The sequence below is a fragment of the Schistocerca nitens genome, chromosome 2 (assembly GCF_023898315.1).
Source record: "Schistocerca nitens isolate TAMUIC-IGC-003100 chromosome 2, iqSchNite1.1, whole genome shotgun sequence".
In the NCBI taxonomy this organism is placed as follows: Eukaryota; Metazoa; Arthropoda; class Insecta; order Orthoptera; family Acrididae; genus Schistocerca; species Schistocerca nitens.
Window position 1 is genome coordinate 275752523 of NC_064615.1, and position 14257 is coordinate 275766779.

The 14257-nt window shown below is 38.8% G+C and overlaps 1 protein-coding gene across 1 annotated transcript in view; it reads right to left on the reverse strand.

The window, feature by feature from the left end:
• Window positions 1-14257, reverse strand: part of LOC126236021 (U3 small nucleolar RNA-associated protein 14 homolog B) — a 60346-nt gene that overhangs the window by 19297 nt on the left and 26792 nt on the right. The window contains exons 3-4 of the mRNA XM_049945043.1: window positions 10225-10383; window positions 6566-6637 (exon numbers count right to left, since the gene is read on the reverse strand). Of these exons, the coding sequence (XP_049801000.1) occupies window positions 6566-6637; window positions 10225-10383 (231 nt within the window). The remainder of the gene's footprint in view (window positions 1-6565; window positions 6638-10224; window positions 10384-14257) is intronic.

Sequence of the window (14257 nt, forward strand, 5' to 3'; positions counted from 1 at the left end):
AAAAATGAGATCGACAGGAAGTGCAAAACTGCTAAGCAGGGATGGCTAGAGGACAAATGTAAGGATGTAGAGGCTCATCTCACTAGGGGTAAGATAGATACTGCCTACAGGAAAATCAAAGAGACCTTTGGAGAAAAGAGAACCACTCGTATGAATATCAAGAGCTCAGATGGAAACCTAGTTCTAAGCAAAGAAGGGAAAGCAGAAAATTGGAAGGAGTATATAGAGGGTCTATACAAGGGCGATGTACTTGAGGACAATATTATGGAAATGGAAGATGATGTAGATGAAGATGAAATGGGAGATACGATACTGCGTGAAGAGTTTGACAGAGCACTCAAAGACCTGAGTCGAAACAAGGCCCCGGGATAGACAACATTCCATTAGAACTACTGACGGCCTTGGGAGAACCAGTCATGACAAAACTCTACCATCTGATGAGCAAGATGTATGGGACAGGCGAAATACCCTCAGACTTCAAAAAGAATATAATAATTCTAATCCCAAAGAAAGCAGGTGTTGACAGATGTGAAAATTACCGAACTATCAGTTTAATAAGTCACAGCTGCAAAATACTAACGCGTATTCTTTACAGACGAATGGAAAAACTGGTAGAAGCGGACCTCGGGGAAGATCAGTTTGGATTCCGTAGAAATGTTGGAACACGTGAGGCAATACTAACCTTACGACTTATCTTAGAAGGAAGATTAAAAAAAGGCACACCTACGTTTCTAGCATTTGTAGACTTAGAGAAAGCTTTTGACAATGTTAACTGGAATACTCTCTTTCAAATTCTGAAGGTGGCAGGGGTAAAATACAGGGAGCGAAAGGCTATTTACAATTTGTACAGAAACCAGATGGCAGTTATAAGAGTCGAGGGGCATGAAAGGGAAGCAGTGATTGGGAAGGGAGTGAGACAGGGTTGTAGCCTCTCCCGATGTTATTCAATCTGTATATTGAGCAGTGAAGGAAACAAAAGAAAAATTCGGAGTAGGTATTAAAATCCATGGAGAAGAAACAAAAACTTTGAGGTTCGCCGATGACATTGTAATTCTGTCAGAGACAGCAAAGGACTTAGAAGAGCAGTTGAACGGAATGGATAGTGTTTTGAAAGGAGGATTTAAGATGAACATCAACAAAAGCAAAATGAGGATAATGGAATGTAATTGAATTAAGTCGGGTGATGCTGAGGGAATTAGATTAGGAAATGAGACACTTAAAGTAGTAAAGGAAGTTTTCTATTTGGGGAGCAAAATAACTGATGATGGTCGAAGTAGGGAGGATATAAAATGTAGACTGGCAATGGCAAGGAAAGCGTTTCTGAAGAAGAGAAATTTGTTAACATCGAGTATAGATTTAAGTGTCAGGAAGTTGTTTCTGAAAGTATTTGTATGGAGTGTAGGCATGTATGGAAGTGAAATATGGACGATAACTAGTTTGGACAAGAAGAGAATAGAAGCTTTTGAAATGTGGTGCTACAGAAGAATGCTGAAGATTAGATGGGTAGATCACATAACTAATGAGGAGGTATTCAACAGGATTGGGGAGAAGAGAAGTTTGTGGCACAACATGACTAGAAGGGATCGATTGGTAGGACATGTTCTGAGGCATCAAGGGATCACCAATTTAGTATTGGAGGGCAGCGTGGAGGGTAAAAATCGCAGAGGGAGACCAAGAGATGAATACACTAAACAGATACAGAAGGATGTAGGTTGCAGTAGGTACTGGGAGAAGAAGATGCTTGCACAGGATAGAGTAGCATGGACAGCTGCATCAAACCAGTCTCAGGACTGAAGACCACAACAAGAACATTATTATTATTATTATTATTATTATTATTATTATTATTATTTGGCAGAAAACCAGATGATTTCAGATATTCACAGGCACTTGTAGAATGTCTGCAGTGACCTGCCACTGAACAAAAGCATGGTGAGACATTAGGCAAGCCATCTGTCATAATCACAACAAGGTTGCGTGAACCTGTCCAATCTCCCGCGTGCTGGACAGCTGCATACAGCTGTAACTCCTACAATGTTGGCCGGCCGGTACGGCCGAGCGGTTCTAGATGCTTCAGTCTGGAAGCGCGCGACCACTACAGTCGCAGGTTCGAATCCTGCCTCGGGCATGGATGTGTGTTATGTCCTTAGGTTAGTTAGGTTTAAGTAGTTCTAAGTTCTAGGGGACTGATGACTTCAGATGTCAAGTCCCATAGTGCTCAGAGCCATTTGAACCTACAATGTTGGAACATGTGGAAACACTAATTTGAAGTGATCGATGGGTCACTATCAAACACCTTGCTGCACAATTGGGCATCTCTATTGGTAAATAAATGCTGACACACTCATCCACCAGTTGGGGATACTCAAATGTGTAAGCCCACTAGGTTCCTCGCCATCTATGCATCTTCCTACTTCCATCTGTTTGGCCCAATAAAGGATGCACTCCATGGGTAGTAAATGGATGATGTGGAGGTTACTGATGCAGCAAAATGTTGGTTCCTATGTTGAACATCAGAGTCATACCATGCAGCCATACAGGACCTCCCAGTAATCTGACGAAGGCCATTGCGTTGAATGGAGGTTATGTTCAAAAACAGGGTTTTGTAGCCAAAAGAGTGGGGAATAATATGGTGTACTGGATTTCTGAATAAAACCAATCTGTTTTCAGAAAAAAAACTTGTTGCATTACTTCTTGAATGTCCCTCATAACAACAACAAAAATACAAGGACTAATATGTAAAAAAGAGTTTATAAAATACTGACAAGAAGGTGAAATAAAACAGACAGACAGTAAGGTGATTCTCTACATATTCTGTGGAGAACCAGTATTCAGTGGTTTTGATGGCTGTTTGGTTAGTTGCAGTAAGATGACCACTATTAAAGGTACCTGGCAGATTCCTAAAGACTAGCAGATATTGTTAATTCTGCAGTGTGCTACACTACACTGGCAAATTTCATCACAATAGCTGAAGATCCATTTCCTGAGGTTGACTTTACACCATGACACCCCAGTTCTCAGCCTGTTCGGCATCTTCCGTGTCTCACAAGGCAGGTGTGAGCCTTGAGCTGGTTCCTCTGACATTCACTCAGTGTGCCTCAGGCAAAGAATCTTGCCAAAGTTTCTCTCAGCAAGTTATGAGAGAGACGGAATTGCTGTAGTTGCTTGCATGGAGTTCTTTCTTGATCTGAGTCTTGGTTGTTGGGGCTCATCTCCAAATACGGGATGTCTGGGATCAGTTTCCTGTTTCTTCTCCATTTCTCGAGCTGCTTTCCTGCAAATACTTGGTAGTGCCATACCCATTACTTGGTAAAGTTTACTGACATGAGTTGGTCATTGAGATCTGTCACAATGTGTCCAGTATTGTTTAAAGCTGTATCAATGTATTTGGCATGTTCAGAATTTTGCCAAACTTGTGCAGAATATTCTTTTGGGGGAAAAAACATATTGCCATGGTAGATGTTCAAAACACTTTTGGTTGAACACTGCAAGTAGCTCCTGTAAGTTTACAGATGACACTGTTCCAAGCAGATTGTTTGAGCTTTTTTCATCTTCACAGTGGGCTTCGTAAGGGTGCAGTCCATCTTTACTCCAAGGTATCTGGTAGTGTCACCGTGGAATAGCTGTTCTCCTCTCCAAGCGACATTCAGTTTTCTTTTAGCTTCCCATATTTCATAGATAGAGTGCATAAACTAGTGTTTTCAGGATTTGGCTTCAGATGGTTAGTATCATAATACTTGCCCCGCTCTTTGACATCTTGTCAGCTTTATCTCTGTGAGGGTCCTGCCCACTCGTCTCGTATAGGGTGACTAAAGTGTGCTGTGTTCTCAGAATGCTATACAACAATTCAAGCAAATCACATTAATAGTTTTTATTACAATAAGAAAGATAGACAACACTAAACTTTGTATTACATGAACGTGTCGCAAGCGATGGGTAACAGGCAAACAGTCCATTTCTTTCTCTATATACTACGTCCACACAAGCAATGGATATGGATCACTAATAACTGCTATCTTAGTGATTTCCTGCTGCTGGTCTAGTACTGTATGGCCGAGGCTGGCAGGAGCAGCACTTATATTCTCTTCTTGTAGAGGCCACTCCTGTCGTGGCTGACATCATCTTACGGCCTTCTCTGCTCTTGCGTTCTTCGTCTTCATGACAATGCTTGTGGTATGCTTGTGGTTACGCTGCAACAATCTCCACCTCCTTAAAAGTTTTGCCTCGGACAGCAATTTCTGTACCATCAGCATAAATAAATGCTCTAGTTCCAGGGCTAATTGGTTGGTCGTTTGTGTAACAGTAGGGACAACAATCACACTTGCCTGAGGGAGGCCTTTTCTGAATCCTGCATCAACTTTTCTTACTTTGCAGCAAACATTAGATGAACTGTGTTAAGCGATATTCCTTTGTGACTGAATATACTTTCCTAACCACCTTTTTGTGGTTGATTATAAGCTGCTATGAGGTCAATAGAAGCCACACCAATGCCTTGGCCTCTTTCATAAACATCCTCAATATGCTGGACCAAATTAAGGATCTGTCAACAATAAGACCTTCCTGGGCTTTTACAACGTTATTGTTGACATACTCTGATATTTGATTTAGATTCAGTCTTTCCAGTATCTCACACAAATAGCAGAGGAAATGAAACTGGATGAAAGTTTTTTGGTTCTGTTGGCTCTTTCCCAGGCTTTAGAAGTGCTACTATTTTGGTTTTGCATCAAATCTTGGGAATTTGCAATTCTGAAATACAGATGTTATAAGATTTAATATCCACTGTTTTGTAGCAGGCCCAAACATTTTATTTTATTTCGTTTCTTCCATGGTTTGTCTAGGTCTGCTGCTTTATTGTTATTCATAGACTTAAGATGAAAGGAGTGCCAAGGTAGTCTTCCTCAACTGTGTACCTTGGGGTTTGGAGTTTTTAGATCTTCCTTTTGCCTTACCATTCAGAAGGATTTGAGGGGCAATTTGGTCCGGAGTTATCTTTGAGAGATCAGGAGCAGTGGCTGGGTCATTGTTAAGGTTCTTCAATAATGTTCACATTTTCAGCTGTTCTGTTTCAAATATAGATTTGCTGCTAGGTCACACCATTTTTTACTTCTGGAAGCTGTTACAGTATGCAGGAGATCTTCACCTGTTTGGATTGTTTCCTCAGAGAATGGCTCATTGTCAAATAATTGTTCATATCTCTCCAAGAGGGCCTTGCAATCTTCTTCATGTCCTGGGATATGAAGAAGATTGTTTTGGGATATATTTGCATGAGCTAACTTGAACTGATCTAGCAAATTCAGAATACACTGGAGATGGGTCTGGTTTTAGGACTTCCATATCATGTTCTCAAATGAAATTCTCCCATTGTGCTTTCTTGAAGTTAAATAGTATTTTGAAATGGGCAATCTCTGGTTTCATAACTGCTGCAACAGAACAGATAATAAGTTGATCCTGCGTGTGTGGGACTGGCTCAGCCATGTTCTTCTTCATGTGAACTGGCTCAGCAACTTTCTTCTTTACTTCCTGGACAAGGTGTTCACTGACCCAAATGTTAGGTTAGTTATATCCATGACCCCATCTAGCACTGTTGAAGAATGGTGGCATCTTTGGGTCATAAATTAACACCGGTCCCCTCTGTTCAATTCAGTCGCCCAGTTCTTCTCCATTTTTATCAGTTTTCCAGTAGCACCATGATGTACTGTGGCAGTTAAAAGTTACCAATTACTAGCTTAGTTGGAGTAAGTTGTGCTTGTGTGTATGTGTGCGTGTTTTGCTTCAGAAGAAGGACTCTGTCTGAAAGCTTACGAGTAAATACTTTAGCAATCTTTTTCGTTGTGCCTGTCTGCAACTCAACACCTCAACTATGTGGTGGGTAGCACTGTATCCTTTTTAAAACACTATTCTTATTTTAATAAGATATATAAACCTATATAACACATTTTCTCACAGTTTTGCAATAACAGAGATATCCTGCACATACTACATAGTTACGTTAATAATGTTATTCAAATGGCAATGGGACAACTTTTATAAGAGCTGTTCCTTTAGATTGCCAATGGTCTTGCCACAGTGGTTAATGCTGGTTCCCATCAGATCACCGAAGTTAACCACTGTTGGGCTGGGCTAACTTTTGGATGGGTGACCATCCGGTCTGCCAAGCGCTGCTGGCAAGCGGGGTGCACTCAGCCCTTGTGAGGCAAACTGAGGAGCTACTTGATTGAGAAGTAGCAGCTCCGGTCTTGGAAACTGGCATATGGCTGGGAGAGCAGTGTGCTGACCACATGCCCCCGCATCCAGTGACGCCTATGAGCTGAGGATGACACAACAGCCGGTCAGTACCATTGGACCTTCATGGGCTGCTTGGGAGGAGTTTAGTTTTAGTTTTTAGTCCCTTTACATTACAGTTCACATATTACTAGACCTGCAATACGCACACTATCCACAATGTCAAAGAGCATCTATTAAATTCTTGGGACATTCTTCACAGAAATCAAGCAAAATTTCTGTTGCCATGTACACAAAATTCTTAACTTTTGTTACATAAAAGAGACAATGGCAAAGAACTCACCTCTTTATCTCCATTTACAACCTTGCTCCTACTCAGGATTTCTGCTACTTTGGCCTCCAATTCAGACTGGGACTGTAAAAAGGAAATTGAAAGACAGTTATCAATGACAAATGTGGTATCTTATTGGCATGAAATATATGTGTATCCATAATCACAAAGGAAATGTGTAAAATTTCAAAGATGGGTGGTCTGTTTTGTATTACCACAAAGTAAGTGCAAGTGTGTCATGGATATTATTAGCAAGTTGGAATGGCGTATCATTAACACAAAGTTGTTTTGCATTGTGGGAAAATAACACCATAAAATTTCAAACAACAGCTTTATCCTTGAAATGGTAAAATATTTTATTGCCTACCACTCATATAGTAAGTTTAAGGTAAAATAAGAACAATAAAAACTTAAACAGCATGATTTAGGTGTTAGTTTTACCCTACAAGCTACTTCAGAGTTATAAGGTGACTTTGGTGTCTTGTACCCTCTGTGTGTTAAAGTTACCAGGCATACTGCCTATACATTTCTTTTAATACACAGTGGCTCGGAAGTGATCTCGACTGCTGCCTAGCCGAGATCACTGTTCACCTCAAATGCAGCCACAGTCGGGCCTAGCACCCGGAGATGACAGTGCCATGTGTAAATGTATGTGTTTTGCAATTGGTTGGTTGGTTGGTTGATTCGGAGGAAGGGGAAGAAACAGCAAGATCATCGGTCCCATCAGATTAAGGAAGGATGGGGAAGGCAGTCGGCTGTTCCCTTTCACAGGAACCATTCTGGCATTTATCAGAAGTGATTTAGGGAAATCATGTTGTGTTTTGTCTATGTCTGATGAAGGACTTAGTCTTATAGTTGATAATATCCGATAGTCCTCTTTAAAAGCGCCTCCCTAACACCCAACACCTCCTCTGTGTAGTGAGCACCAATCTGTCCCCTTTATATTGGTATTTCATCCCGGATTTTCCACTTATTGAGGGACAGTAGTACTTACTTAGAGTTACTGCAACAAAAGGCTTTTTGAGCGGCTCTGCCAGGCCAGCCCCCTATAGCACTGCCTGTTGGTCTGTGCTCAATACACATTGCTGGCTGTGAGTAACAAAGCACAGCCAACAAAGTGAAACACAGTACTTGTCATTTTCTAAATGTACATTTTAACGTTTTTTTGTGAGATGAAGCACTTTAAATACTGAAACTGGTAAATTTCTGCCACTTTGTCACCTGAGGATGGTTCACAGAATCAAACGGGCTGTGACTTAACAAATGCTCCTAAAATAACAGATGTGGTGGTTTTCTTAACATTCACTTACCAAGATGCCATCCTTCAGTATAGGAAAAATTCTTTTAACATACATTTTCAGTGGATTTTTGACAAACAAGCAGGTAGGAAGCTCAAATTAAGTTTTTTTTTTTTTTTTTTTTTTTTTTTTTTTTTTTTTTTTTTTTTTTTTTTTTTTTTTTTTGCAGGCATAAAGAAGTACACTCAATAGTTGAACATATTCAAAGAGGGTATAAAAGTGTCACGTCAATGAGGCAATGTCTATTATCAACATTTTCTTCTCTTTGCTGTTGCTATGATGGCAACTATCATGCTCAAGAAATATTTGGTAGTACTTAAGTGTTGAATTAATTTTGAATTTGGAATGTTTCATTCTACTCCGTGTGTAGGAGTCTGACAAAACAATACATGAAACTGCTTACATCACTAAGAAACCATTTGCAATAGTGTAGCAGCACGTATTTCAAATTTGAACTGTGTCCTTAAGCTGTCACAAATTTCAACTTAACTTTCAACTTGTGCCAATGGATAAGCAATTTCGTACAAACATTCTCTTGCACTCTGCTGGAAATTGTTTTGCACAAGCTCTCACTGAAAAGAAATGAAACTGATGCAGCAAATTTGCCAACTCATCAAATATATTACATTAGTGGTGGTCACCTCCACACACATCTGATTTTGTTCCTGCCAATGTTTAAAAACTTTCTGAATGATCTTTCCTGTGAGGCAAGTTTTGTCTTTACTGGACTGCAAATACACATCTCCAATAAACACTTCATTTCACTGTCATGGAGTTAGATAAAACTTTTCACATGGTAAAGGCACAGTGCAATGCAGAAATCACTTTACTCCACATCAGACCTCATATATTACAAGAGGAAGGAAGATGATCAATTTTTGACAATATAATGTAATTGGATACATAAAAAATCTACTCACCAAGTGGCAGCCGGAGAACAAAGACTTCCCTCCTACATTAAAGACACCAACCATTTCCTAGATCATCTGAAATCTGTGCCCATCCCAGTCCGACTACACACCTTGCTCTTCTCACCATTGATGCCATCTCCCTTTGTATCAGCATCCCCCACAGACATGGTCCGTCTGCTGCTGAATATTTCCTCAGTCTGCGCCCACCTGATTCCAAGCCTAGAAAATCCTTCCTGCTCACTTTAATCAAATTTATACTTGCCAACAAGTACTTTCACACCGCGCGGGGTAACCATCATTTCACGGTCCGCACAGCTCCCCCTTTCTTTTCAGTGAGAGCTTGTGCGAAACAATTTCCAGCAGAGTGCAAGAGAATGTTTGTACGAAATTGCATTCCAGAGCACTGCTCTAGGGAAGAGGGAGGGGGGGTACGGGAGCAGAGCTCGCAGTTAACCTATAGAGAGGCTATAGCAATTCACGCATAAAAACAATCGTAACAGGAGAGAACAATGACTGCAATTAAACAAGTTAGTGCTCAATAAAGTAAACAGCTCAACTCCACCCCATTACAAGCTACATAAAACATGTTGACCTGATGTCATTATCATAGGCAGTGGTCTGACAACATCTCCGATGATGCCTCCAGCATTCAGAGATAAAATGTTAGGCTGAGAAATATGCCTTGGACCACGGTTTAAAGGCCGTTGGTCTGTATTTTTTTTAACTTTCTTTTCTTAGAAATTACAGAACATGTTTCTATTATAAAAGTTGGTCAAAATACCCTCATCACTCCCATCTGTCTTTCTCATTTTTAAATGTGTTAAGTAACTATTGGATACTTACCAGTTGTCATGAGATTATAAATCTACAAAAACACATTTTGAGACACAACATTTTTTAAAAAAAATCAAAAGCTGTTATAGTAATTTTCACAAACAGTTGGCAATGGTATCCTAGTGGGCAACACACTCAAAGCAAATAACTTAAAAATATGTGTGTTAATCAGAATTTCTATTTCTGTCTCACTCTTTATGCATCTTATCATTATCTTCAGTTTCAACATTCTGTTGACAAAGAACCAGCAACTTTATTAAATTGCTTGAAGTGTTTACTGTCAACCTTACAGGTTCATTTCAAGCCTGGCCCACTGAGGCTGCTCCGACAGTACTTGATCTTAATATTAAACATTAAAGTGGTAACACATCCTTTATACATGTTTCCAGAATGAATGCCACAATCCACACACGCCTCTTACAAACTCAAAATCAAACTCAGTTTGAGGTAGGTTTGAAACTAGTCACCTAATATAAATACTACATCTGTTGGACGGAATCATTAATAAACACTTCAAGGAATTCTCAATATCTATTAGCTACTTAAAATTTTAATAAATCTCTTATATATTATCTCCTTGGGTATATATACAACAAATACAACAAGAATGTACAGTAATACAACTCACCTCAAATCTTTTAACAAAGTCTTTTGTTGTGTCTAAGGTTATGGAACCTTTGGGAATAAGTGGATATATTAAATTCTCTGCAACTCTGTTTCTGTCAACAACTGCATTCCAGCGATTCAGCTGCTGCTTTACATTCGTGAAACCAACCACTCGTTTTATCTGCAAAATACAACAAGTGAATTATTTAAAACTCTTCGGTCAATTGCAGATGTTGAGATGATATAATTTATTTCACAGTACAGTATATTAAGTGTTTAACACATAATATTCATGGAATATGAATGATATTGTCTTCATTAAACACAAAAGCTTGTAATATTTAAGGTAAGACAACTGTCAAAAAGTAAAAAAATTAAATTGTACATTTAGATTATGAATTGAGCAATTAAAAATACAATAGAAACTGCATTTTTCAACTTTGGTCTTGGATAAAATGTTCTCGGTTAACTTGCTGTGTCAAATCCAGATAAAATCTCAAGCTTTCAGTGACAGCCACCATAATCGCCATCAGGGGCTAAGTCTGAATTACTTCTGATGACGACGATGGAGGCATTCACCAAAAGCTTGGGTTTTTATCCAAATTTGAAAGAAAGTTAACCAAGAACTTTTTATCCTGAGCTTTTCTCATGAGAGACTTCACAGCCAAACTGTGGTCTGCTTCTCACTATGCAAAAATTTCTCACTGATCAACATACACAGCTGTAAACCAATATGTTGTATTATCATGGCTCTTTAGCTGAACTCACACTTGTAAAATACAATGTCGTAAGTGTAAGCTCTAAACCTGTGTCAACATTTAACATAATGTGTGCCATTATCCACAAAATTAGAACTCAGGTAAAAAAGACACAAATGTTGTTGTGGTCTTCAGTCCGAAGACTGCTTTGATGCAGTTCTCCACACTCAACCACCCTGTGTAAGCTTCTTCACTTCAAAATAACTACATCAACCTTCACCCATAGGAATCTGCTTACTGTATTATCTCTTGGTCTTCCTCTACAGTTTTAAACCCCCGTCCTGCCCCCCCCCCTCCACCACACACACACACACACACACACACACACTCTCTCTCTCTCTCTCTCTCTCTCTCTCTCTCTCTCTCTCTTCCGTCCAATATCACAGTGACAATTTCTTGACTTCTCAGAAAGTGTCCTAACAACCACTCTTTTCTTTTAGTCAAACTGTGTCATTTCAATTCAGTACTCGCTCATTAGTTACATGGTCTATCCATCTAACTGTTAAAATTCTTCGATAGCACCACATTTGAGAAGCTTCTATTCTTTTCTAGTCTGAATTGCTTATTGTTCATGTTGTGGTTCCTTACAAGGCTACGCTCCAAACAAAACAAAAGACTTCCAAACACTTACATTTATATTCAGTGTTAGTAATTTCATCTTTCTACAGTTGGTCTTATTTTTATAGCCTCTCTACTTTGACTATCATCTGGCACTTTCGTGTCTCATTTAACCTAATCCCAGCAGTGCTGCTTGATTTAATCTGACTTCATTCCATTATCCTTGTTTTCATTTTATTGGTGCATATTTTATACCCTGTCTTCAAGACACTATCCATTCCATTCAACTGCTCTTCCCAGTCCTTTGCTGTCTCTGACAGAATTACAATGCCACTGGCAAGCCTCAAAGTTTTTATTTATTCTCCCAGAGTTTTTCCTTTCCCAAACTTCTCCTTTGTTTCCTTTGCTGCTTGCTCACTGTATATTCTGAATAACAATGGGGACAGGATACAACCCTGACACACTCCATTCTCAATTACTGCTTCCCTTTCATCTCCAACTTTTATACCTGCAGTCTGGTTTCACTATAAGTTGCATATAACTCTTTGCTCCCTGTATCTTATCTCTGCTATCTTCACAGTTTCAAAAAGTGTTTTCCAATCAATATCGTCAAAAGCTTTCACTAAGTCTACAAATGCTATGAATGTGAGTTTGCCTTTCTTCAGCTTATCTTCTAAGATAAGTCATCACGTCAGTATTGCCTTGCATGCTCCTATCTCTCTCTGGAGCAAAAAAATGACATTCTCCAAGGTTGGTTTCTTCTAGTTTTCCAATTATTTGATAAATAATTTGCGTCAGTATTTACAACCATAACTTATTAAATTGATAGTTTGGTTCACTCCTGTCAGCATATTTTCTTTGGAACTGGAATTATTACATTCTTCGCGAAGTCTGAGAGTTTGTGTCTCATATATCTTGCAAATCAGGTAGAATAGATTAGTCATGGCTGGCTCTCCTATGGATCTTAATAATTCTGAGGGAATGCCATCTTCTGAGAATTTTGATGTAGTGTGTACTAATGATTTCTTCTCTTGGTCAGAAAACAGTGTTATTGATGCATGTAAAACAGGTAATAACTGTATTGGACCTGAATTAGATGGTATTTTTTATGTAGATGTGAATGAGAGCTGTGAAATTACTGTGGTTGGTAAGTCTGAGACTGGTAGCTTATTGCAAACGAACGTAGGTGTGGTATGTGACTTTTTGATAGAGATGGGTCTTGTGTTGTTAGTGATGTTATTGATGAAGTAGTTTTGGAAGAATATGATGATGATGATGATGATGATGATGATGATCAGGTTTTTGTGAAATTTAAGAATAATGAAGTTTCAGAGTTATTTGCGAATACAGGTAAGGTAAGTGATGTTTGTGATGATGTAAGTGAGAGTCATGGAATACCAGTCCAGTCAAAGCAGTATTTCATTAATGCCATGCAGAGTAATGATCCAAGCAGTAACGATGAGTTATCTGTAAGCCTAGAGAATAAAGGAGAATTTTTTTTGAAATTTGTGTGGGACCATATTGCTGATAACATATATAAATTTTCATTCTGGAATAAGTTAACTGTGGTTAGTCAAAATCAGTATCCAAATTGGTGGAATGAAGTGAAAGAGGATCTAAGTATGAAATGTAATTTTGACAGTAAAGTGTTTTGTGTTCCTTCTGTAGTAAGTGATGTTAGTTGTGCTATGGAACCCATTCAGTGTGCTCAATCTTTACCTGTCAACACATGTAACCAAAGTAATGCAATGATACCAGTAAAATCGATGAAACCTTGCAAAAACAGTGTAGATGTAGCATTTGATGAAATTGAAAGTGATCTTTTACATGAAGTGTCTAATAACAGAGATGATTATTCAGATTTTGGACGTCCTCACATTAGGATTAAGATTGATCAGTGGGAATGGAACTGTTTGATTGATACAGGTAGCCCAATTTGTTGTACAGTTGCACAATTTAGACACAAAATCCAGTATAGTAAGAATTTTGTGGAAGTGCCCATTGTAGGTGTAAAGATAAAAGGAGCTTCAGGTAAGCAAAGCAAATTGGTAAAATCTCAAGTACTTTTAACTTTTAGTATAGAATGTGAAATCTTTGAACATGGATGTTTAGTGATCCCTAGTCAGGAAGAGAACATAATTCTCGGTATGGGTTGGATAGCGGAAGTTGTGGCTTGTTTCGGATGGAATGTAAAGAATTGCTTATTTTGGAACCTAAAAGTAATACTTATGTGGAAACTAATTCCTGTATCTTAAACTGTGGGTAAAGTTGTAACTATTTGCTAAACATTGTGAACCATCATGAGTACCAGGTGTTTGATGATGATACAGATTTTGATGGGATTGAGGATCCATATTTTGAAAGTGTAGTGGATTCTAAGCAAGGGAAGCTATGACTCTTAATGATATACAAGAGGAACAACTTAGAAAAGTTTAGTGAAAAACCAGGGAAAGTGAAAGGCTATCAGTATATGCTTTACTTTAAAGATAATCAACCTTTCTTTCTCCAGCCATATAGTATACCATTTCCAAAAGGAAAGATGTAGAGAAAGAAATTCTGAAAATGGCAACATGGAATGTAATAGAGAGAAGTAGAAGTGTTTACAATAATCCTTTAGTTGTGGTTGTTGTTGTTGTGGTCTTCAGTCATGAGACTGATTTGATGCAGCTCTCCATGCTACTATATCCTGTGCAAGCTTCTTCATCTCCCAGTACTTACTGCAACCTACATCCTTCTGAA